At 42.4% G+C, this 24,630-nt stretch overlaps 2 protein-coding genes across 7 annotated transcripts in view; both read left to right on the forward strand.

The window, feature by feature from the left end:
* The first annotated feature begins 193 nt into the window (after nt 1–193).
* Nucleotides 194–12,528, forward strand: COPS3 (COP9 signalosome subunit 3). 6 transcript variants are annotated; one of them, XM_006023925.3, is made up of 11 exons: nt 194–344; nt 2,584–2,696; nt 2,802–2,851; nt 3,954–4,046; nt 4,756–4,935; nt 7,119–7,259; nt 8,900–9,073; nt 10,175–10,261; nt 10,618–10,731; nt 11,389–11,469; nt 11,736–11,857. In XM_006023925.3, the coding sequence occupies exons 1-11, from the start codon at nt 220–222 to the stop codon at nt 11,787–11,789; spliced, it is 1,212 nt and encodes a 403-aa protein (XP_006023987.1). In that variant the 5' UTR covers nt 194–219; the 3' UTR covers nt 11,790–11,857. The 6 variants fall into 6 exon arrangements, with proteins under 6 accessions (XP_006023987.1, XP_014375605.1, XP_025060361.1 ...); XM_014520119.2 differs by lacking the exons at nt 11,389–11,469; nt 11,736–11,857 and adding an exon at nt 12,211–12,528; XM_025204576.1 differs by lacking the exon at nt 8,900–9,073.
* A 6,976-nt stretch (nt 12,529–19,504) lies between these two features.
* Nucleotides 19,505–24,630, forward strand: part of FLCN (folliculin) — an 11,827-nt gene continuing 6,701 nt past the window's right edge. Inside the window, exons 1-6 of the mRNA XM_025204593.1 lie at nt 19,505–20,122; nt 20,819–20,965; nt 21,410–21,631; nt 22,776–22,936; nt 23,636–23,727; nt 24,464–24,624. Coding sequence (XP_025060378.1) covers nt 19,874–20,122; nt 20,819–20,965; nt 21,410–21,631; nt 22,776–22,936; nt 23,636–23,727; nt 24,464–24,624 — 1,032 coding nt within the window. The 5' untranslated portion in view covers nt 19,505–19,873. The remainder of the gene's footprint in view (nt 20,123–20,818; nt 20,966–21,409; nt 21,632–22,775; nt 22,937–23,635; nt 23,728–24,463; nt 24,625–24,630) is intronic.

A 24,630-nucleotide genomic window follows, 5' to 3' on the forward strand; every position in this document is an offset into this window, starting at 1 on the left:
GAGGGGTGTTGAATGATAAGCTATTGTGGGGTCCCCTCAATTGGTCTCAAACTTTGGTTGCTGCTAGAAGACAACTTAGTTGACTCTTTTATTTATTTATTATTTTTTGCTTAAAGGCAAAGCAAGGAGATGTTAAATAAGGGAACGCATGACCTTTCAGTGTGCTTTGCTTGGTGTTGTAATTGAAAATTGACTGCAATATTTCATGTTTCAGGGCAAATGACCCAGCTTTGTGAACTGATCAATAAAAGCGGGGAACTGCTAGCAAAAAATCTCTCCCACCTGGATACAGTGCTTGGTGCCCTGGATGTGCAGGAACATTCTTTAGGGGTTCTTGCTGTCTTGTAAGTGATACTTTTCTTTCTTTATAGGCTTAATTTAGTTTTAACATTGAGAACTTCAGGCAGTGCATGCTGACATGCTACCAAAGGTGTTGTTTTTGGACACTTGCATTTTCATTGTGCGGTTCTTGTAACGTTGCTTAAATTCTTTCCTGTGGCGCATCTTTTGTGAAAATATTAGGATGTTCATGTGTTTCAGCTTTTTCTAATTTCAGTTCCAAAATGGCTAAAATACCATGACTTACAACGCAAATTAAGTTTTTCTTGGCTTTGAGCAAACATCTGTTTCTTGTTACATTTAGGCAGTCTGGATAGACTAATGCTTTTGCCAGTGGTTCAACAAAAATGTCATGTTTGTTTTAAGGTTTGATAAATGAGTTATTGACAAGCTGGACTCGCACTGTGAAGCAGGATGTCCCTTTATTCACAGTGTGGCATTGGCTGCTTTTGCAGGTTTGGACAGCTCTTGTCTCCTGCAGGGGAAAGGATAGGCTGGCATTCTGCAGATTGAGATAACCAGTTCAGCTAAATAAATTTTTGGGAGCATTGATGAGTTATTGAACAGAGGTCTCTACAATTTGCACTATTGATACACTTTTAAAATAATAAATTGAGATGCATTAGAAATTGATTTGTTAAAATAAATTAACTGCTGTTCCTTGGTGTTTCCCTTTGAAACAGAGAATATAGTACAGCTCGTATGTACATGGTACTTCACTTTGTATACTGTCTTCCACAAGCTGGATCCCAAAAAGATGTTATATAATTAAAAAACAAAAACAAAACAGACCACCTGTGTCAAATCACCAATGGTGAAGGCATCCTGTGGGTGTAAGATAAAGCAGTTTGTTAGTAAATTAAATAAGAGGGAAACCAGCTGCCCATAAGAGATGTCTGATGTGGAGTCAATGGAATAGATATGAAAAAGGTTGTTCCAGGGAGAACCAAGCACTGACTGGGCTTTGGGAAGGGACAAGGAAGGCGAGTAACCAGTTTGCTTGGCAGCTGCAGCAAGTCAGTGGAGAGGTTTAACAATACAATCAGTTTTGAAGCGCATCTTAAAATAAAAGGACAGCAAAGGAAAGGAGGGTTTGTGCTTGGGGATCTACAGGGTGAGGACTTGCTGGAATGTTGGCATTTGAGGAGGCCGTGAAACGGGGATATGCGAGAGACAGTGAGAGGTGTGCTGAAGGTATGGTTGAGGATTGCCTGAGAACTAGTCAAAGCAGTACTGTTGTGGGCAGTGGTCCAGAGCAGGGCTGTCCACCTTCAGAGCGACCAGGGGCTGCGTGCTGCACTGCATGGGTTGTAGGCTGCATGCCCCATGGGCCTCACTGGCTTCCTGGAGCCCCTGCTCTGTGTAGTCCCCTGCTGCCATGAGATCCTCTCCTCACCCCCCACTGCTGCCGCATGAGCAGAGTGAGCCATCTTCCTCTCCTCCCACCATACAAGTCTGCTGCCCCTGTCTTGCAGCCACTGCATGGGTGAGAGTGAGGAGCAGAGATGCAAGTAATTTAAATGTGGAGAAAAAATCGCAGGTATATGTAAGAGTGAGGAGGCAAATAGGGAAGGAGATAGAGATTCCTAGCATCAGTAGCATGTTTTGTTGTTTCCAAGGTCATTTGGAAGAACTTCTGTAGGACCAGTGTACTCAGCAGAGTACTCTCCATACTCTTCTCTGCTCTCAGAAGAAATGTGTATTTTAAACAGCCAAAATGCAGTCTGTCCATAAGAGAGTGCTGCCAACCCTCTCTCCCCATTCCCCCCCCCCCAACCACAAGTCTATGCTACTTCTTTCTGTAATGTGATGAGCCTTCCACTTGATGGTGCAGTTTTATGGTCCATCTTCTTTAAAAGGTATTCAGTTATCAGGGTATTATACTGTACCTGCTGTGACTTGATCTAAACAGAGAACTTTTATGCAACCCAGGATAGGGGGTGTGGATTTTTAACCCAATTCTCAAGTATCACCATAGTTTAGTTTTTAGTTATAGTCTTTCATGTTTAAGATGCTTTTACACTGGTTAACTAAAATTACACACTTGCAGGTTTCCTAGTGTTTTGTTCATAAAACCTCGATATGCTAAGAAAATAATCTGTAATGCATGCTTTGGCCCTGGGTCTGCAGGCAGTTCCACAGATGCACAGAGGTTTGCATGCTAAGGCAGAGATCAAGAAGTCATTTCAGAGGGAGGCCTTTGGTTTCATTTTACATTTTAAATGACTTTTTGTCCGGTTTCAGGTTTGTGAAGTTTTCTATGCCCAGCATCCCTGACTTCGAAACGTTATTCTCACAGGTTCAGCTTTTTATCAGCACTTGTAATGGGGAGCACATTAGATATGCAACAGACACTTGTAAGTTCAACTTCAATTTGTCTTGCAGTTATATATCATCTAAAGTTGATGTGTGTATGTTTATGATTTTTTTTTTTCTTTTACTGTTTTTGTTGTTATATCTAGTTGCTGGCCTTTGCCACCAGTTAACAAATGCCCTTGTGGAAAGAAAACAGGTAAGCAAATATTATCTAGTAATAATAAATTAGCAGTCATCCGGGGGCTCCAAGGAGACGCTGATTCTCTTATGAAGAATTTGACTTGTTAATTCCATTTTAAGAATATTTCCCTGCAGATTCTTACTTGTCTAGTTTTAGATTATCTTCCAAGGTTGTAAAAAGGCTGTTCCAGAGACATCCTAAAAGAAAAATATATATTTATAGTTCTTATGAGATCTGGTGTATCATCATATGAAACATACACATAACAGTTGTATGTGTTCTTTTTTTGGTCTAGAGATCATCAATCACAGATGTATAAGAGATTGTACCAAAATAAATGGAATCAGGCAGTGAGTCGTTGGCTTTGGTGTTATTACCACAGCAGTCTTTTATAAGATTCCCGAATAGGTTTAAAAAAATAAATCAAGAAACTGGTTTAAAAGAATACATCTTTGAGAATAATATTTGTTAATGTTAAGGAATCGGAGCTTTCCAGGCACTTGTGCTAATTTCCATGTTCTGAAAATGCTGCCAAAGTACATGCTCCAAATGTGGCAAATGGGAATCTTGTTTTTAATTTCAGTGTGACCAGTGCCGATTTTTGATGGTTTCAGGGTCAAGTCTTTCAGAGACTACTAGAGGATGTCAGTATCTGATAGTGTGACAGTGCAATGCGTTCGTTCCATCCAGGAAGAGCACACACCAACTGCTGAGGCTTCCTTAGCCCGACGAAGGGTTTTTGAACCCGAAAGTTTGCTTAATAACTATTCTCCAGCCATTTGGGTTGGTCTAATAAAAGATATCAAATTCACCCAAGGAACCTTGTCTGCCTATGTCCTTAGACCAACATGGCTACAACCCAAACCCCTTCTCACTAGAACAGCCTTTTTGCAGCAGAGAAATGTTAGTCCATCAGGAGAAGCAAGTTGAAGAAAAAGACCAGATTTATTTGATATCTTAAGGGACTGCAGTATCCTGCAGGAAGGGGAACCTCAGGTTAATTGTTACTTAATGGAACCTATCAATTAGTGTTATTTTTCATTTGTAAGTGCCAACATAAGATCCAATGTGCTGCCATCTATGAGAAATTATCTGAAAGAGATGTAATTTCTGACAGCCCCTGCGAGGAATTAGCATTCTCAGACAAGCCATAGACAAGATGCAGATGAACACAAACCAGCTGACCTCAATACATGCAGATCTCTGCCAGGTAAGAAGGAATATTAGACTTATTCCAAGGGTAAACATTTTTAACTGGCCCAGCCCCATTGTGCACTGAGTGAATTAGTACTTTATACTTTGAGAATGGGTAATAGAGTAGGGTTTTACAACACTAGTAATCATTGTGATCTGTTAGAATAATTAATATTTGAAATGAGTTTAATAGAATTTTAAGCTCATCCTCTTAGATCCTTTGTTTTGCTGTTCTTTTTATGACTTCTGAGAGTCCTGGATTATTCTGGTTTTCTCTCTACTTGAGGGAGAGCTATATGTAGCTCCTCCCAGGGCCTCTTACTATCTCTGTCCTCCAGAATAGTTTCCTCAGCAGTGATGGTCTATCTGTTCCAGCTTCTGTGGGCTGAATTTGCTACTTCTGCAGTGCTTCTAGCTCCTGGGGCACATAGCTCCATAAGTAAGAGAGAGTATTTTGTGCTGCCAACAGGCTAGCTTGTGTGGCTTAGCATTTCAGGGAACTTCATAGATTGGAGTCGAGTAATGTGACAGTGTTCATGACGAGCCGCTGTGAAACACTACAGGAGCTGAAGTGTTTGCTGGATAGTTTTAGGGAAGTTCTTCATAATTTTGCAGATAAACACATTAAGTTTAAATAAATGGTAATGAACTGAACTTGGTTTTGACCTCTTTAAAACTTGCACAGAAGTGGCTAATTCATGTAACCCTGGTTTATTTTCTTGTAGCTCTGTTTGTTAGCAAAATGCTTTAAACCTGCCCTCCCGTATTTAGATGTGGACATGATGGATATTTGTAAAGAGAATGGGGCATATGATGCGAAGCACTTTTTATGTTACTACTACTATGGTGGGATGATATACACTGGGCTAAAGAACTTTGAAAGAGCACTCTACTTCTATGAACAGGTACATTTCTCTCACCCAGAAGTCTGTGGCAAGACTTAAAATGTGGTTTGTTTAAACTGGTAGAACTGCATGCCAATAAAGTTGGTATAATGTGTAATGCGTAACATCTTTTAAACTTTCTCCTGAAACTAAAGACAATAGCTGTTCACATAGCTATTTTTATTAACTTCGCGTATTTGCATCACATGGTTATCTAGAAAGATTTAGTTGGATTGGTTGTCAGATATGAACTTATGTGCAATATTTTGTGTTATCTCTATACATTCATATGATTGAGCATGGATATCAAATGTTTATTTATGGGTCTCATTGGCCTTTTAAATGTTATTCTGGATGCTAGTTGTTTTTTCCTTAAGCTGGGTTTCATAAGCATGTGATTTTTATGTCCAATATATATATATATATATTTTTAATATCAAGAAAAATTAGTGTAGTGGTCCAACTAGTACAACAGCCTCTGATACCACTACTGATCTTTGGTATGCTCCATATCTTGTACTTTCAAAATCATCTTTTCCCCTTATTTTTAAGATGTGAAACTTTTGCACAAACTTGCAGAAAGCAAGTTTTTCCCTGGCCTTTCAGTAAAATAAGGTTAGCCAGCACAGAATGGACTTAAACTAACTGTGCACAGCAATCTTGGCATTCGCAGACTTAACTAATGTTGTTTCTACACGTGTGAATGATCTAACAACTTTATGAAGTGTGTATGTGTGTGTGCGCGCGTCCAGACGGGCTTGGACATTTGGTTTCCCAAGGTACATTTGGTGTACCTTGCACCACAGCTACTTGTCCTCAGGGAGCGTCCGTGCCACATGTGCTTTGGCGCGTGGCAAATTACCCTGGAGGCAGTAGCGGGGCCTGGGGCCAGCACTGTGCTGGCCCTGGCAGCTTTATCTGGGGGCCTCCCGGGGCTGCAGCAGCAGAGATCCTGCTGGGCACAGCCTGGGTGGCAGCCGCAGCGCGGCTCTAGACGGCTTGGCTCTCTTTTTCAGCAGCAGCATACGCTGCCCATGCATGTGGTGCTCCGTTTTTTGTTTTTTTTCCTCTGGGGTTTTTTTTACCTCTGGGGGCCAAAAAAACCCACAGGAAAAAAAAATGGAGCAGCGCATGTACAGGCAGCGCACCCTTGCAGTGCGGCGAACATCTGGCTATGTAGTATGTGGTGCTGCAGATGTGTTTGCAGCGCTGCATACCACACAGCTGGGCTTGTCAGGATGTGGGGGGGGGGTGTAATCCCAGCTTCCACAGGACCTGTATAACCACTTCCAGTAACCCATCTTCTGATTAATTGCATTAAAGGCTCCCAGAGGTTTCTAGGACAACTCTTGATCAGTATTTAATGCTCGGCAGTATTAAGCAAGGAAGCTTTGCTTTGATTCTTCTGGCATCATTTTAAGTATCACTGGGCGCACCTACGTGTTCGTTAATCCACCATAATTATGGTGCACAAAGTTTAGTACTTGTAATAACAGGTACTAATTTAATGCACTGTAATCAGCGCTACTGTGCAGTAGCGCCAGCACATGCTTTTTTTGTGATGCTAATGTGCAGCAGAATTAGTCAGTAGACTAATTCTACTGCACATTAGCATGGTTTTTTCCTGCCACACTAATATGCAGTAGAATTAGTCTACTTGTTTAGCATCTCGTGTAGATGTACCCAGTGTGTGTGTGTCTACATGTTCGTTAATACGCTTTTGCTACTACGCATTAAATTTAGTACCTTTATCGTGAGGTACTAACTAAATGCGCATTAGGCTGTCTTAATGCACAGTAACAAAAGCTCAGACTTTTTAGTGACACTTAATACACAGTAGCCTAATTTTACTGCGCTTTAGCATATTAGCACAGTTTTCGCTGTGACGCTCTAATATTCAGTAAAATAGGGTATTGTACATTAATGCGCATGTGTAGATGTACCCACTGTAGACAGTACTATGTAGTTTTACATTTGGCCGACTGGTAGAAGGTGTCTTTCTCGGATGTACTGGGTGACATTCACAAAAAATTAACTTTTTCTTAACTTTTCCTTTTGATATTAATGGTTCATTTTATGTTTCATCTTATTCTCTTTGCATATAGAGCTTTTTTTAATCTAGGAATTTACTAATTCAGTAGTATACTTATTTTTAACTCCCACTGACAGTCATTTTCTACTCCCATCCCTTTTCTCTTGCTCAGGCAATAACTACTCCGGCCATGGCAGTCAGTCATATTATGTTGGAATCATATAAAAAGTATATTCTAGTTTCTTTGATACTACTTGGCAAAGTTCAACAGCTACCGAAGTACACATCCCAGATAGTGGGTAGATTCATTAAGGTAAGTTTTGAACTCAGTCAAATAATTTGAGTTATAAATTCCTGCATGGTTCTTGCCGACACAGTGGCGTTTTTCTTCTTGGTTCTCTAATGGAGTTGGTTACTGTTCTGGATTGTTGGAAATGTTAGGAACAAGCATTCTGGCTTCTTTATAAGTTACAGAAGACTTGGACAGGTAGTGGCTTCATATTGTCTCACTTGTGCACATTCTAAACTAGCAGGTGCATTGCTCATGTTGCAATACAGCTCATACATCTTAACAAACGAATGGGCTTTTTGGCACAAAAAAATATATATATATTTATTTCACAACTGTAAACATGAGATCTTTCAGCAGTGTATAAATTTGCTAAACTTTCACTTTGGCTAGATCATGTGACTCCATAGCTTCTCCTTGACTCTTAAAGTGCACTATTGATGATCTCTCTCAAGAAATTCAGAGTAATTAGGGGACATATCTTGCACTTAGGATGAACCCAAGTCAGCCACTGAGGTGCTGGGCATGCTGTTTTTCCCTCCATTCCTTTCTTTGTAAACTGGGGTAAAAATACCCTGACCACGTATGTAAAAGTGTGAAAACTGTAGATCTCAAAGTGCAGTACAAGAGCTAGGTATTTTTCCTACTACCACTCAGAATCTATGCTGTGCCACAACTAATTAACGCATATTGCCAAAACAGAGGAAACTGTGTAGCAGCTGCTCAACTCCATTTAAGTGCTTTTAAATTCTGAGCCAGATTTTTGATGTTCAGTGTCAGCTCCAACATAAACTATCCACAACTTAAGAATTCATGCTATTGTGGTGTTAGTGAGCTGTATGTGTGTCAGAGGAAGGTGACTTTGGAAGTCTGCTGTGTCGTTGGGTGAGGTTTTTGTATGTATGTATGTAGGCCCTATGTTGTGGCAGTCCTTGTTGGCATGGGATTTGAGTTACTGTACTTTTTGTGTTTATAACCTGCCTCTTGGATAATGTGCACCCTTTTTACAGTACTGTCCTGCAGGTGGCTCTTTCCCCCACAGTGAAAACACAAAAAACCTGCTTGATAGACTTCCCCTTGTATTACCTGTACACAAATATAACCTCAACTGCTGTTGAATTAAAGTTTTTGTTTGGCTTTTATTGACAGACAACCCATGGGTTGCACTATGAAAGTACAATGTAATAATCTGCTTGTTAGCATACCTTTTTGCCATCAAGTAGCTGGCTATGCTTCTGACTAGAAAACCGCTTAGTGCTTTTTTTTAGTATCCTGGAAGAAGCTCAAGTGAAATAGCATATATACTGCGCCTCCAGCTTCATAAGGAATTATTTTTACTGGCACTTCTGCATAGTTGTAAATTGAAGAGTCCTCAAATGCTGTGGTGATGTGTTCTGGTCTTACAGAAAATTGCTTACAGAAAAATCTGAAACATGAACCTGATAAATATCAATATGTAACTGAGATCCTTCATAAAGAGTAGTTTCACTTGTACTGTGTCTTGATTTAAATTTAAATCTATGGTGAATGTCTAGTGTGTGAATTACCTGGGGAACAGCGAGTGTGGCTTAAATAATTTCCAGTGTGGAAGCTATTAAATATGGTCACAAGACAGAAGACCGAAATCCGTGTGCATTAAACGTTGTGTTCTTTTCTAATTGCAGCCCCTTAGCAATGCCTACCATGAATTAGCACAAGTTTATTCAACCAATAAACCCTCGGAGCTCCGAAATCTTGTGAACAAGCATAGTGAAACATTCACCAGAGATAACAATATGGGGCTGGTTAAGCAGTGCTTGTCATCTCTTTATAAAAAGAATATTCAGAGGTTAACTAAGGTAAGGTGCAGGCCTCCTGCTGGTCTTTAGAAATGTGGGGTTTATCCCTGCTGGAAGAGTTAAACTAAAAATATCATCTTGTATCTGTGTGAAATGGATCCAGGTCATAGTAGTTTGTTTGTGTGTGCACTGATTAGTTTTTTTTAAAAGTTCAGTATTATAAAAATCATCTACACAATGCTGCTGAAGCAAAAATGTACTCATGAAGAACTAGAGCAATACGTTACCTTTGTGCTTTAAAAAAAAAATAGTTAAATGTATGGTGTGGGGGGGATAGGGATAGTCTGCATACGAAAGGGGTCTGGGTACAAAAACAGGTAGTTGCCTGCTTCTAAACTGCATAGCATATAAAAAACAAACAAATGCTTGCCTTCCAGACTATGGTGTTAACTAGCATACTACTGTGAAAGTCAATGAATTGGACTAATTTATATTAGATAAGAACTTTGACCATAGAACATAGGTCTGTGGCCATAGATGTCACTACACAGTACCTTCAGGTTTCCCATCTGCTGTCAAAAACTGAACTTCACAGCTTCCCTACATACAGGAGGCAAAGCAGGAGAGGACAGACGCATAGTTAAGTCTGGGATTATCCAGTGCTAAAGGAATTTTGGAGAGGAAGAAACAGTTACACATGTAATCAACTAAAAAGATCAAATGGATTCCTAGAGGTGATGAGACAAGATACTTAGGTCAAAAATCTGAACTCAGATGTTCTGATCTTCAGGCATGTCACAGCATTTGTTTTGGAAGATAACTCCCAAAATTAAAACAATTAATAATTGTCTTGAAATGGCTGTATTAAAGAGGCAGGAACTCCTCATTCACAGGGAGAAGGGAAGTTAGATATTGCTAAGTCTTCCTTTAGAAAGGAAGGGACCCCAGAAGTGCTGGTACGCACTTGTATATAGGCTCTCAGTTGTATAAAACAACATTAGCCATGGAAGAAGAAATGACTTGCAGGTCTTTGCATGGTACTTTGTTCTACCTACCACAGTCCCACCAACTTTTAGTTAAAAAATGCTGAATAAAAAACCTGCACGAAAAGCAATCAGTGGTATTGCAGTATAACATTTTGATACGTTTTTTAAATTTCAGACGTTTTTAACATTGTCATTACAAGATATGGCAAGTCGAGTGCAGCTCTCAGGGGCCCAGGAAGCAGAAAAATACGTCCTTCACATGGTAAGAGTCATTGAGAAATGGAAGTGTTCTGTATTACAAAAGAAAACCAGATCAAGATCTTTAACTAGAATCTTAAAAACTTAATGCAGTTGGTCAGTGTTTGACTACCGGAAGCGTCCCCTAATCTCAGGTTGCTTTCTTCCCAAAGTGTCTGTAAAATGCTTTCATCTAAGCAGAGTAAGTAGTGTGTTTCCTGTACCAGAATGTTATAATACGTCTCTGTTTGGAAAAGGCTGTTGGGGAAAGAAGAACCAGAGCTTGAAGAATCAGCATTTGAACCATCTTCACAAGCCACCCAGACTGGTGATTAGTACTTACTCTGCCTTTTTTACATAAAATGGTTTTTCCTCTTCCAGATAGAAGATGGTGAAATCTTTGCAAGTATTAATCAGAAAGATGGTATGGTCTGTTTCCACGATAATCCTGAAAAGTATAACAATCCAGCTATGCTTCATAACATTGATCAGGAGGTAAATAATGTTTAATGCATTCTTGCTATTAAATTATCACGGAATATATTGTCTTCAAAATCTAGTAGTGAAGTTATAAGCAGACATCTTGGGGTATATTTGGTTCTTGATTTAGTGTAAGTCAGGCACTTGCTGATGTGCTTCCACAATTACTCTGGTAATTTAGTAATTACTTTGGAATTAAAACATATATTTGTATGACAAATATTTATCTTTGGTGTTGAGTCCCCTGTTGTACAGTAGGTATAACCAGAGGTGTGTCAGCAGTCCAATTCTCCCCCCCCCCGCACCCCCATATTGATCTTAAACTACAGGGTTGACTCCAGATTTGTAAAGAAAAATGTTCATTTGGTAGGCTGACTACAAAATCCTTCCTTTTCATAGAACAATTGAACTACAGGTTGACCTGTTCACTTCTCCCAGGGCTAACATAGGACAATGGCCATTGAAGTGATTGCTAGAGAAAAGACATGGGACAAAATAAAAGGAACGAACAAAAATCAGTGAGCCGAATAAACACAGTGTTACTTTTTCCATTAATTGGGACCATAAATTCCTTTGTGGGGAAAGGCTAAAAGTGTAGATGCTACTTAAGGCAGGTGTGTTATGCACCAACAGGACAGCTAGTTGACTTGCTGTTTTCAACATGATTTTTAGATGCTGAAATGTATAGAACTTGATGAACGACTGAAAGCCATGGATCAAGAGATCACTGTGAACCCTCAGTTTGTGCAGAAGGTAACTACCTTTAGATCTCTGAGTGTTTAGGCATGTGGTGCTGTAAGCATGAATTATGTTGAATATATGTGCTATAATGTATTATGTTGTAAGTACCAAGTCAAATGTGTAATGTGGGTAGTATGCAACTGTGTAAAAAGAGAGAGTGCAGGTCTTTCCACGCGTGCTTTTTATTTTGTGTGATTTCAGCTTTAGAGCTCTTGTTGGGACAAAAGCAAATCTTTGGAATTAAAAATAAAAAAATAACTTCTCTTATTCCCTTACAGAGTATGGGCTCTCAAGAAGATGATTCAGGAAGCAAACCATCCAGTTATTCTTGAAATTAACAATGCTACTACTCTGCTTTTAAAGTAAAAGCTAAAGAGAACCACCTTCTGGATTGGGCATTTAAAAGTCCTATGAACAGAGCAGAGAGAACTGAGATTTTGACCTGGACATTAAGAAAATAAAACACCACCTTCTCAGATGCCTGGTTGCCAAAAAGGCGGCGTACACCCAGTGGAAGGGGGTGGGGGGGCTATCTCCAAAGAAGAGTATACCTCCACTGCTCGGGCCTGTAGGGGGGCTTTTAGGAAAGCTAAGGCTGACATAGAGCTAGGACTAGCGTCCAAAATCAAAGATAACATGATAGAAGATGGTGAGATCTTTGCAAGTATTAATCAGAAAGATGGTATGGTCTGTTTCCATGATAATCCTGAAAAGTATAACACTCCAGCTATGCTTCATAACATTGATCAGGAGATGCTGAAATGTATAGAACTTGATGAACGACTGAAAGCCATGGATCAAGAGATCACTGTGAACCCTCAGTTTGTGCAGAAGAGTATGGGCTCTCAAGAAGATGACTCAGGAAGCAAACCATCCAGTTATTCTTGAAATTAACAATGCTACTACTCTGCTTTTAAAGTAAAAGCTAAAGAGAACCACCTTCTGGATTGGGCATTTAAAAGTCCTATGAACAGAGCAGAGAGAACTGAGATTTTGACCTGGACATTAAGAAAATAAAACACCACCTTCTCAGTACTGTATGATTCCAAAAATATTCTCTGCAAAGAAAAAGTAAATTGACAGTTTAAAAGGGCCCGCCGACCGGGAAAAAGCCCAGTTAGGCTCGGAAGCGGCGAGAGACAGTCCCCCGAAGCCCCGCAGAAACTCTCCAGCAGCCGCGGAGCCCCCTGCCGACCCCCAGCACAGCCGGGGTAAGCGGGGCCAAGAAAAAGGAAATCTCAAAGAAACTTAAAGTCTGTTGTGGATTTATTTATCTTCAGATTAACATCGTTAATGCATTAAATAATCTACCTTTTGTTTTAAATGGTTTGAACGTTGCTGTGTTTCTGTAGCAGTCCTCTTTTTCCTTTTTCTGCAAAAAATTCAGGGAAGAATATAAGCAAACGTTGGATTGCCTAGGCTACAAGACAATTACTGATACGTTATTTGAAAGCATTTTTAACTCGGTTTGCTCTATAAAATACAGTCTGATTTAGACTTTGTATTTAGATTACCTGGGCAGAATGTAACTGGCAGCTGCCTATTAGGTGACTTAAATATAAGCTGTCTCCTTCTTTCTAAAAGATTGAGAACATCAGGATGAGTTCATTTCTGGTGGGGGATCAGGCTTAGTGGCGGTAGTTGGTCCTGCTGTGAAAACCCTTGGGCTCCCTTGTACTGACGACTATTTATTGGTTTTTCAATTGCTGGCATAAAACAGATGGATCATTGAATATTCTTGCAACTTCTAGGCCAAAGCAAAAGGGTGGCTTAAAGACCTGGATGCTGTGGGAAGCTGAGTCCGAACTCCAGTTTGCACTGAATAGAATTCTTGTGCTCAGCACCCCCACAACCTGGCATAAAGGAGTTTCTGCCACATCCTGGTATTCAAAATAAATTCAGATACAAGCTGTGCCATAGATCTGCTCTGGGCTTACCTCACTGTGGAGGTGGTTATAAAGTTCTATTATAAAAGCAGGTTTGTTTGAAGGCAGGTGAAATGCTGGAAGAGTATTGTGTGATTTGAAGTCAAGGACTTACTGAAATAGTAGAAATTTGCCATTGAATTACTGAAACAATTTACCCTTTTAAACCACTGGGCTGTCTGTCATTTATGTAGCGTTCATGTATCTAAAACTTTTCTCTGTTAAAAAAACACATTTGAAATGGTTCCTGTCACTGAAGTTCTCCTTGTCAGACATAAATAACTCTGTCATTGTGTTAGACTTTCAGAATTGCTTAATACACAACAGCCCCCGCGTAAGTACCCTAATGAGAACTGTTGGGTACTTCTGAAAACCTGGCCTCTTCATTTTTGTTCCTAGCTGGAAGCTGAGCTGTACCACATGAAATGTACAGGTACACGGAGCAGGGGTAGGGGAGAGAGCTAATAAGGTTTGTGCTTCCAACACTGATATTTGGAATTGTTCTTCAGAGGGCTCCTCTTCTGAAGTCTAGCAGAACCCTTGTGGCAGTGGCATGCCTTCTCTACTAGAAGAAAAATAATCCCCAAGCTGTTCCTAGATAGAGTTTTTTACAATTGGTTATAAAATAGCGATTTAACTGATGATAGATTTTTAAAAAGCATAGGTCTGTGGTGATTAATTCAGCACTCACAGTTCCTATCATAATGACTCCCAAATTGAAGGAAATTCGCACCTAACCTCAAAGCAAATCTTTGTCTTCCCCCAGTACTCATTACAAGTAATGAGCAAAGAGATTGATGATATGTTTTTAAATGCCTTATTAAAACCACTGCAGGATTAAATGCTGAATGTGCTATCCAGTTTTCTACCCTGGCGCCATGGAAATGTGTCAAGTGTAAGATTGATGGCACTGCAGGCTTGAGTGAGGAGTTGTTGTGAAAGCCTGTGAAATTAGGTACAATAACCACCCAAGGAATATAGAAAAGGACTAACCACAAACTGCTACTTATACAAATATGTCAAAATGTTCCCTCAATCAAAGAGGAATCATTTAAGTAGGAAGTAAATGTACCCAAAGTATTTTGTTGAAGTTCTAACGGTAGAAAGTTTATTTTGATCTTGTAAGTGGCAGCTGAACTATACTGTAAGCAGGTCCTGTTATTGTTCTGTGGGCTTGTCTCAAATAACTCCAGCAGACTATAATACCGCAAGAAGCAAACTAGCGTGTATTATATGCAGTTGATAAAAGGTAGCGGTATCACACCTTCAGAGTTGCATAAAGCCAGCCCCATATTATAAACGAATGTTGTACAAGTATTATGTAATATTTCAAGTTGCATAGTTCTTCATAGCACAATAGTTTTTTATTTCTGTGTTAGAAATGTGAGTTTTAAACATTTCAAAGCCAGTTGAGAATTTGGCCACACCTCTTCCTCTCACATTCATAGTTGGGGTAAAACAGCTTTGAAATTGATAATGCCACCTCCAAGTGTTCGGTTTGACATGAACCGTAAGGCACCAAGATGCACTGGGGTAAGACAAGCAGTGTCTCAGTTCTGATATCATTAAGGTCTTGGAAATTCTGTTGCAAGCTGAGTCTTTGCATTGTTTTCATCTGAATTGCTTTTAGAAGGTGCAGGACCATTCACATCCTGATGGGGAACTGAGAAGCTTTGAGGATGCTTCAGTATTTTGGATTTAGTGTGAATGCTTCCCTGTGGTAAGAAAAGACACGCTGCTTAAGAACACTGGATAGAAGACTTGTCTTATTTTAACATACACAAAATCCTGTGGCTGCATCTTCAGGTCTTGCATGTCCTCAAGGTGCTCGCAAAATATTAGATACATGCACACTCTCAAATAAGGGTGTGGATAGGTGAGCAATAAGTGTTCTGAGGAGGAAGCAGGGACTTGACTGTGATTCAGTCTGACTGCTCTAGCTTTCTGTTCATCCTGCACTAGGCTAAAGTTGAACTGGGGCAGTTTACCCTGAATGAAAGGGCATTTAATTTACCATGGATCAGTCATTTACTGCAAGGCTAAAAACAGACATTGTGTTTGAGGTAGTTCTGACCTGACTGGCACATCCCTTTAGCTTGTCCTTGGAATGAATGGGCTGCGATTGTCCTGGGAAACAGCATTAGCACATCTTATCTTGGTACTTCACCGGTACTTGAAGTGGGACAATGGGTGTGAGGGACTAGGATCCCATTACAAAAGGCTTTTTTCTAGAGAAGGGGCAAGTCTGTTTTTAGCCGGAGATGAGACAGAAGAGGTGGATCAGATCAGTTTACACTTGTTAATGCTGAGCATTTTTTCCCCTCTTCCCCACTCCCTAACCTATACTTTGCATCTAGTTGTTAACTGCATTTTAACTTGGAGGAAAAAAAGATGTGGCCTGCCTTGCAATGATAGTAGTTGGCCACGGGGTGGGGCTTCAGTTCAGATGTTTAACAGGGAGTGTAATGCTGAACAAATTAAATGGCTCCACACTGTTCTGTGAACAATTTTTGTAATGCTCCTGCCAGAGGGGAGTGCCACTGAGCAATTCCTTTACTGAGCTTCGCGCACACAATATTGTTGCATTGCTCCAGGTGCTGCTGGCTGACTAAAATTGCTCCTCTCGCCATTCCTCTCCCTTCACGACACGGCGATTGTGACCCGTTCTGTGTGTTGTCCTAGGTTAACTGTACAATTTAGGAAATGACTCTATTTTTTTTTTTCCTCCCTGCATGGCAAAATTGGCTGAGGAGGTTAGTCCTGAGAAGTTGTTTAAATGTACTGTTGGAAAAATAAAGATCACAAACAAGTTAACTCTTCTTAGTTTGTTTTAAATACACTCTGGCTGGCCTGGAAGAAGGAGATGCTCGATTTTCCAGACTGGTTTTATTACTACTTTATGGGGATTTTTTTGTAAAGTAACCCCCCCTTATTAAGTCATTTTTACTCCTGCAAGGAATTGTAATTCTCAGGGGTTGGAATGAGACTTTTCAGACTGGTGCATGTGCTAATGTCTTGCACTTTGCCATCAAGCACTTTAACAGATACTGGTTAAGCTTTGAAGCTCACGAGGCATCTCTAGCAGATAAGGAAGGTGCTGTTTGGCTGGTTGATTTGTGCAAGTGTATCTGCTTTTGGAGGGTTCTTAGACCTACTTTGGAAATAGAGATGGGACAATACAGAAATCTCAGTTCTGATAGGGTCTAGCAATTACCTCTAGTACAAGAAGAAATACTGTGTGCTTGTGTGAGAGAAAAGTCTTGTGAATCTGTACTGTGGTGGTCCCAATACTTGAACATGCAGTGTATTTTTTTAATGGGAGTGTAGTTCTTGGCACAGCTTCCTGTGTCAAAGCGCATCTTTAAATATCATGTTTCAGGACAGCCACTGTGAATTGTGAAGTCTAGCCATGTTTTATTTAGCAGGGATTTAACAAGCTATTGGCTTGAAACAATATGGATCAGACTTCACCAACAGCCGTTGATAGACCATTGCTCTGTTTAGATGTCCAATATAGGGATTATTTTTTTGTTTCCCCTCTAAACAAGCTTTTGGTGAATCTACCTCCATTACTATTACTGCTGGAAGTTAGGTTATAGGTCTAAATCAAGGTGATTAAACACTAAATATTCTGCAACAAGTAAACTTGCTGTGGGAAGCACAATTACAAATTGAGCTGTGGAGGAAGGGAGGAGAGCTGGCCTGTTCAGTGTTTCTTCATGCTGATCAAGTTTTGTGCTGATAGAGATCTGTGTGCTGTAAGATTAAAAGTTCAAGTAATGAGGAGGTATGTAGTCCATGCACAAGCAAGGTTAGGATATTTCTGATCTCTGCTTAGTGCTAAAGACAGACAAGACGTGCTGGCAGGGCCAGTCCAACCATTAGGTGAATTAGGCAGTTGCCTACGGCGCCAAAATTTGGGGGGGGCACCAAAATTATATGCAGAACAAAATAACGGGAACATCATTTTAAATAACAGCCCTGTCCGGCTACAGCTCTACCTTGTATCACCTCTGCCCCCGGTGCTGCTAGTGCCCCTCACTCCTGACCTGCAGCCCCTGCACCCAGGCCAGCGGTGCCCCTCACTCCTGGCCAACGCACCCACCCCACCTCTATACTGGAAGTGGTGGGTGCACCGAGGTGCACAGTTCACCTAGGGCACCAACTACCCTTGGACCGCCCTGCATGCTGGTATCTTGAGCAAGAAAAAAAATCAGCATGCCTGGTATTTAAGAGGGGATGTGTGGGGGAAGGATTTCAGACATTTGTCCTTTAGGACAGAAAGTGCACGTGCAGAGAGAGATGCCAAGACTAAAGGAAGAGGTACAGGGAGCTCTTTTTAATGTGTCTACTTCTCTGCATCTATTTTTTCAGACATTACCTCGCTTGAGCACCGACTTCGCGTTCACAGAAGCTTGTGCTTTCTGTCTGTCTTAGTTAGTCCATAAGGTGCAGATCTTGTAGAACCGTAGGGAAGGCAGGCTGGAGCAAGTCCCATCTAGTCCAGCACCTTGCCAACACAGGATCATCCCTGGCTAAACCATCCTACCCAAGCACCTGTCCAACCTGCTCCTGGAAACTTCTGAGGATGGAGACTCTACACTTTCTCTCTGCCCCGTCCAGGCCTTGGCCACCTTCCTAGCCCAAATATTTCTTCTCATCTCCAACCTCAGTGCGCCCCTGCTGCAGCTTAAGGTGGTTGCTCCTAGCCAGTTCCTCAGGGCAGAGGCTGTGTTCTAAACTTTTCCTCTGCAGGACCCCATTTCCACAGCATGGCCCCTCACTCCCACCCCACAGCCCCTGCACCCCCAAGACCCTGTCTGCTGGGGTTGTGACCCCACGGGGTGGTGATCAAGTTTGGGTTTGCTGCCCGTGGGCAAGAGGAAAGGCAATGCTAGGCTCCACTGCATGAAGTTTCCTTGTATGTGAATATAAAACTAGAGACCTTTTTCCCCCGTACTGACTGGGGAAAAACCCTCATCTTGTATTCAACTAAATGCAGTAATCTGTCTAAATATGTTGTGTATTGAAGATCTCTGTGGCAGCTGGGAGGAACAAATCCATTCCTCATACCACAGAATTTCAGTAGAACCATTGCACATACAATTCTGCAGCCTCACAGCTACAGTACATCTTGTTAGAGAATGGCTAATAGATAAAATGATGATGAATCAAAGGCTTGTTCATTTTCTAGCCTGTTCCTGTTTTATCCTCTATGTTCCTGTGACATGTTGGAGTACAATAACCACCACTAAATATGGTCCATGGTGGGAAGGGCAGCAGAATCCTGAGCAAAGTTGGTTTACTGCACAGTGGAATTGGATTATTTTCTTTGCCAATGGGGACCTGTATGGCCAAGGAAAGGGGAATGAAGGATTTTTCTTTCAACTGTTAGTGAGATGTCAATTCTGTTCTCATTTTCACCAATAATTTCATGTTCATGTTGCTATTTAGGCCACTATCTGAAAGTAGAGTTTGGTCTAGGAAATGTGTCTGTAACTATTAGAAACCTTGGAAATCTTTGAAACCTGTGAATCTTTAAGTTTATGAAAAGGTACAGTAATAATTTCAGTGAGAATTCTTGAACCTTATCAATAGTAAGCATCTTATTATGGTAAGACCTTAAGCTACATTGTACTAAATTACAACAGCATAAATATGTGATTCCTGCATAGTTATTAGTTACTGAAAATTTGCAGTGATTAAACAGGACTCAGCCCCTTGCTGAGCTTTTATGAAGGTCCAGCGAGGGGCAGGGGCGTTGGGGGGGGATTCGATGCGGTCACAGCAGGGGCCTCGGGTGCTCGCTGTGTGGGGACAGTTGCGCTGGTGCCGGGGTCACCAGACCCCGCTGTGGGGCCGGCCAGGCCAGTGCCCGTCGGGGGGAGGTCAGGTCCCAGCTCTGCCACAAGCGCTCCCACGGCGGCGGGTCCCAGCTGGGGGAGGCAGGTGCCCCCGTGTCCTGGGGAGAAGCCAGGTGCCAAATGGGCAATTAAGCTGATTGAATCAGGTTGGGGACAGTTGCGCTGGTGCCGGGGTCACCAGACCCCGCTGTGGGGCCGGCCAGGCCAGTGCCCGTCGGGGGGAGGTCAGGTCCCAGCTCTGCCACAAGCGCTCCCACGGCGGCGGGTCCCAGCTGGGGGAGGCAGGTGCCCCCGTGTCCTGGGGAGAAGCCAGGTGCCAAATGGGCAATTAAGCTGATTGAATCAGGTGTGCTGCAGGGTGGCTGGGGAGTCGCATGGGCTGGATCTGCCCCGTGCCCTGCACTAAACTGACGTATCCACTTAGTGCGGAGACAAATAGCACGGCCAGAAGTATGATTTGTGGCCTTGTAGCTGTGCACGGCCTCGTGAGACAGGAGCCGAGCCGGTCTCCAGGCTTCCCGCTGGGGAAAGAACAGGGCGCAGGGTGTTTCACTCTGTTCCTTATGCTGACATCGCTGTTTCCTTCCTCATTTGCAGGAGGCCTGACAGGCAAGCCAAGCTATCGCAATGAATGCTATCGTTGCCCTCTGTCATTTCTGCGAGCTCCACGGCCCTCGCACCCTCTTTTGCACAGAAGTTTTGCATTCGCCCCTTCCTCAAGGCGCAGGGAATGGAGACAGTCCTGGGCAGAACGAGCAGGCCGAGGAGGAGGAAGGTGGCATTCAGATGAGCAGTAGGATCCGGTCGCACAGCCCAGCGGAGGGTGCCAGTGCTGACTCCAGCAGTCCTGGGCCAAAGAAGTCAGACATGTGTGAGGTAAATGTGTGCCCGTGTCTGTACACAGTGTGTCCTTGGCTTAGATAAAAGGCATTACAATTGAAGAGGAAAACAAATAGTTCCCACACCCTTTTAAACTGTAATGGGTAACAACTATTTCACCTCCATTGGAAAGAAGCCAGTTTCTAGTTAAAGTATCACAGTTGTTTGCCAGCGCCTTCATAGAGATGTAGAGCAGAAAGTAAGTCCTACACCCAGGTAAAGTAGTGGTGGAAGTGTAGTTAGCAGCACTGATGTTTCTGTGCACGTGCTCTTCTGCTTAAGTCTTCTTGATACCTTTCATGAGGACTTGTTGCTAGGTGTTGGTTTCTCTCGGGTATCACTGACAGATGTTAAGTCACTGGAGTCGCAGCTACTTCCATCATTAGGTGAATTTGAAGTTGCATACGCAACATAAAATACGTGGCCCTGTGAGTGAGTGAAAAGAGCACTGTAGGAAGGATGTTTCAAATGGCAGGATACTAGTTGGGAGACTGTCACAGACTTTCTCTCTGGTTATGGGCAAATCCCTTAGCCCCTGACTCTCTTGGTTCCCATCTATCAAATAAGGATAAGCAAAGGGGATGTAGTGAGGCAGAAAAGGCGGAGAGAAGAGTTCAGGTACTGCAGTAACAGAAGTACCTGCTTACGTTAGGTAGATGGTTGTGTCCTAACTTGGGGTTTTTTTGTGTTCAGGGTTGCCGCTCCCTTGCAGCAGGACACCCTGGATATGTCAGCCACGACAAAGAGACCTCAATCAAATATGTCAGCCACCAGCACCCAAACCATCCACAGCTCTTCAGCATTGTGCGCCAGGCCTGTGTTCGCAGCCTGAGTTGCGAGGTAAGTGATGTGGGAAACAGAAAGAAAACCTGTTCAGGGACTTCTGTGCCTTTTAGCGTAAGGCACTACACTGCTGCTCTCACCCTTGTAACATAGACGGGGATGGGGGTGGAAGGGAAAGCAAAACCACTTTGAGCCAGTTATTGGCAGGAATTCTTTTTTTAATTGATCTGGAAAAGAAGAAAGTGTTAGTTTGCGCCTGTTCATGAGACACAAAAAGGCTGTTAGTGATTAAGTTAATTTGCTTTAAGTATTTCTGAACTCTTCTGAATGGATCTTTAACTTTCCTCGTTTCGTCTGTATGGGGGAGAACCTCTGTTAACTTGGGTGTTTGCGTCTTCACCTTACGCTCTTCAAACTTACCGAGCTTTGAGAGAGAGAGTTGGGGGGGACATGATGCTGTTTCAGTTAAATGATGTGTTTAAACCAGTCTCTCCCTTCCAGGTCTGCCCAGGACGTGAAGGTCCTATCTTCTTTGGCGATGAACAGCATGGCTTTGTGTTCAGCCACACATTCTTCATCAAAGACAGCCTGGCTCGTGGCTTCCAGCGCTGGTACAGCATCATCACAATAATGATGGATCGGATCTATCTCATCAACTCCTGGCCTTTCCTGCTGGGAAAAATCCGAGGCATCATTGATGAGCTTCAGGGCAAAGCACTCAAGGTGAATCTGCTCTGGAGCGAATTCTAATAGCAGTGAGTGCAAGAGGGGTGGGCAGAATAGGTACATATGCATTGATTTGGAAGAGGAAGCAAAATGCAGGATGTACAGTTGGAGTTGCAGGAGGAGTTTAGGTGGTGCCCATGGGACTCAGACATACAGAGGGACAGACCCCTGCACAATATTCTCCTGAACGTAGCCTTATATCCCTCAGAAGAGCACGCAGACCTTTCCCATGTCCTCTTTCATTGCCTATAAGCAGAGGTTGTATAGATGTGGAGGAGGATGGAAGTGGCTGTACTACAGGCCCAGCCCTGGATGAGTTGTGGGTCACTGTAGTCTGCTGATGTTCAGAACTCGACTGTGCAATTCTGAAATCCCCCTGCGCTCCTTGGGCTTTGGTGGTGGTTGACTACGTCTGTGAGCTTTCTTGAGATTCTTGGGCTTGTTCTTCTCACATCTTCCTGGTGTGAGAAGAAGGGTGCTGGTGTCTGCCCACTTGTGGCACCAACATGAGCCATCTCCTGTTGTGCATTGTATGGATCTGCTGATCTTCCTTCCTTATGTGAGAAATGAAATAACTTTTAAAGGTCACTACCATTGGCTGGTGAGATTCGGTATCTGAAATAGCACCTCAGAACTGTTTTATTTCTGGATAAACTTTTAAAAGATACTGGAGACTTAGGCTGTCAAGTCCAGCCTTTCAAAAGCTCCTAAACCCCATTAAAAGCCAGGAAGACAAAGGTGCTTTAGAAAATTTTGCCCCTGTTCACTGCAGACATGTAGATATTTCTGCAGCCATTGCTTGCTGTTCACACTTTTTTAGCTTTTCTTCACAATCTGAACAGCTAGGGATGAATTTTGTTTCAAAAACAAAACAACTGAGATTTTGGAAAACAGGATAGCAGGTAGCAACTTGAGAGATGTGCCAGCATGGGTTACTCCATATTCTCAGTCCAAGCCCTCTCTGCAGTAATGTCTTTTTATCCAGTTCTGGATCCCAGGGGAAAATTCTCAGTTTGTGGGTTCTGTAGCTTTGCAGTGAGGAAAATCTTGTGTTCACCTTGTAGGCATGGAATAAAGCATCTTATTGTGTCTGACTTGCTGCCTTTTGCATCTATTTTACCCTCGCTGTTTCTTAACCCAGGTGTTTGAAGCTGAGCAGTACGGGTGCCCGCAGCGTGCCCAGCGGATGAATACAGCTTTCACTCCCTTCCTGCACCAGCGCAATGGCAATGCAGCCCGTTCCCTAACATCACTGACCAATGATGAGAACCTGTGGGCCTGCCTGCATACCTCCTTTGCTTGGTAATGTCCTCTGTCTTCTTAAATCATGGTCTGTTTGTGGATGGGGTGAAGGCATCAAGTTTGTGGGTATTCCAGTAGTGCTGTGGGGCTCTGTCTGTCATCCCTAAACTGGAAAGTACTGTGCATGCTGAAGCAACAGCTTGCTTGGTCCCGTAAAAACAAAGCTTTTCCAGTTATACTACAGCAGTTCTTCTGGCAGGTTCGGGGCAGCACTAACAGGCTATAAAGAAAGGCTGTATCTTCCAGCCTTTTCAGTTTAGAGGAAGGGGCTGTACAAGGCACAAAATAAAGATGGAAGAAGGGAAGATGTGCTCCTCAACCTGCTCAGTTAATAACTGTTGTACTTAGCAGACTAACACTGGCCTGCCCTAATAGCAGGTGATATGTATCATGGGATATACATATCATGCCAAATGGATGCTGCTTAGTGAGATTTCACAGCATGCTTCACCAATTCCAAACTCACATGCCAGACTCCCCTAGAAGGATGCTGTGGAGAGTGTCATGACATTGGGGTGGATATAAAATATGTTGCTGAAAGTTAGTACAACCTGCCAACCTCTTTCCAGTGACTTTGGGTAATCCAGTGTGTTGTGAGATACTTTGATACGTTATATGAAATGAGACTGATATTTAAATGGCCTGATTCTGGCTGACAGGAAGATACCATGAACACCAATTTCCTTTCCTTCTCTCCAGGCTCTTGAAAGCTTGTGGCAGCCGCCTAACAGAGAAGCTTCTGGAGGGAGCACCAACAGAGGACACCCTAGTTCAGATGGAAAAACTTGCAGGCAAGTCATCAAGCTATTGGGGAAGGAAGAACATTTCCCAATGCTTTGGATAGCAAAATGCTAGCTCATTTCATCCCACTTCTTGCCTGTGTGATGGTGTGGCATAGCCTGTCCAGTGACCAGCTTCTTCCCACGTGGAAAGAATCTGGTGGGAATGTAGAAGCTCGGGTGTTCCTGTGCACATTTGTTATTCACATATGAGCATATCATTATGATTACTGATCTGCTGGTTTGGGTCTGCAGCACGTCTGACCGGCCAGAAGAGCTTACTGTTTGTAAGAGATGAGGCTGTCCCCTGTCCTGCTCTTTCACACACTTTCTAGAAATATAACACTGATTTTTCCCACAGCAAATTGAGTGATTGGTCCAGGTAGTCTCCAAGGCAGTAGCAGGAACTGTCAAAGGAAGGATACAGAAAGCCCCAAAACACATTTAGTTGTGCAGTGCTCTTTCTGTAGGGTGAAAATTTACTTCCTGACCCTTTGGTGGTTATCTTACAGGACTGTAGCACAGAATGTGATTACATTTATCGCTTTAACTTGCATAATAATTACAAATACTGTTGTCATGAAAAGATCTACATATTTGCAACCACAGCTAAAAAAAGGGCCGTAGTATGTTAAGTGTAAAGTGATACTAGAAAATGTACAGAAGCTGAGATCTTAGTATTTGCTGAGTTTGGAGGAAAGCGGGGAGTGGGGAAAGTGGTTTTCATGACAAATGTCTTTTTTTACAGATCTGAAAGAAGAGTCAGAAGGCTGGGATGGCTCAGAGGGAGAAGAGGAGAAGTCCTCTACTCAGCCAGATGGGGTAGAAGGGCGGGAGCTATCCAAGTGCTCCGCTGACATGTCTTTGATGTCAGATTGCAGCAACTGGAACACTCCTAGAAGGCTGTCAGTCTTC

This window comes from Alligator sinensis, unplaced genomic scaffold, assembly GCF_000455745.1.
Source record: "Alligator sinensis unplaced genomic scaffold, ASM45574v1 scaffold402_1, whole genome shotgun sequence".
Classification (NCBI taxonomy): Eukaryota; Metazoa; Chordata; order Crocodylia; family Alligatoridae; genus Alligator; species Alligator sinensis.

Excerpts from the sequence above, each read along its gene's own strand:
- COPS3 (XM_014520119.2), top strand. The coding sequence starts at position 220 with ATGACCCAGCTTTGTGAACTGATCAATAAAAGCGGGGAACTGCTAGCA. Across the intron at positions 345-2,583 it reads TTAGGGGTTCTTGCTGTCTT|GTTTGTGAAGTTTTCTATGC; the intron begins GTAAGTGATACT and ends GTCCGGTTTCAG. Across the intron at positions 7,260-8,899 it reads TAGTGGGTAGATTCATTAAG|CCCCTTAGCAATGCCTACCA; the intron begins GTAAGTTTTGAA and ends TTCTAATTGCAG.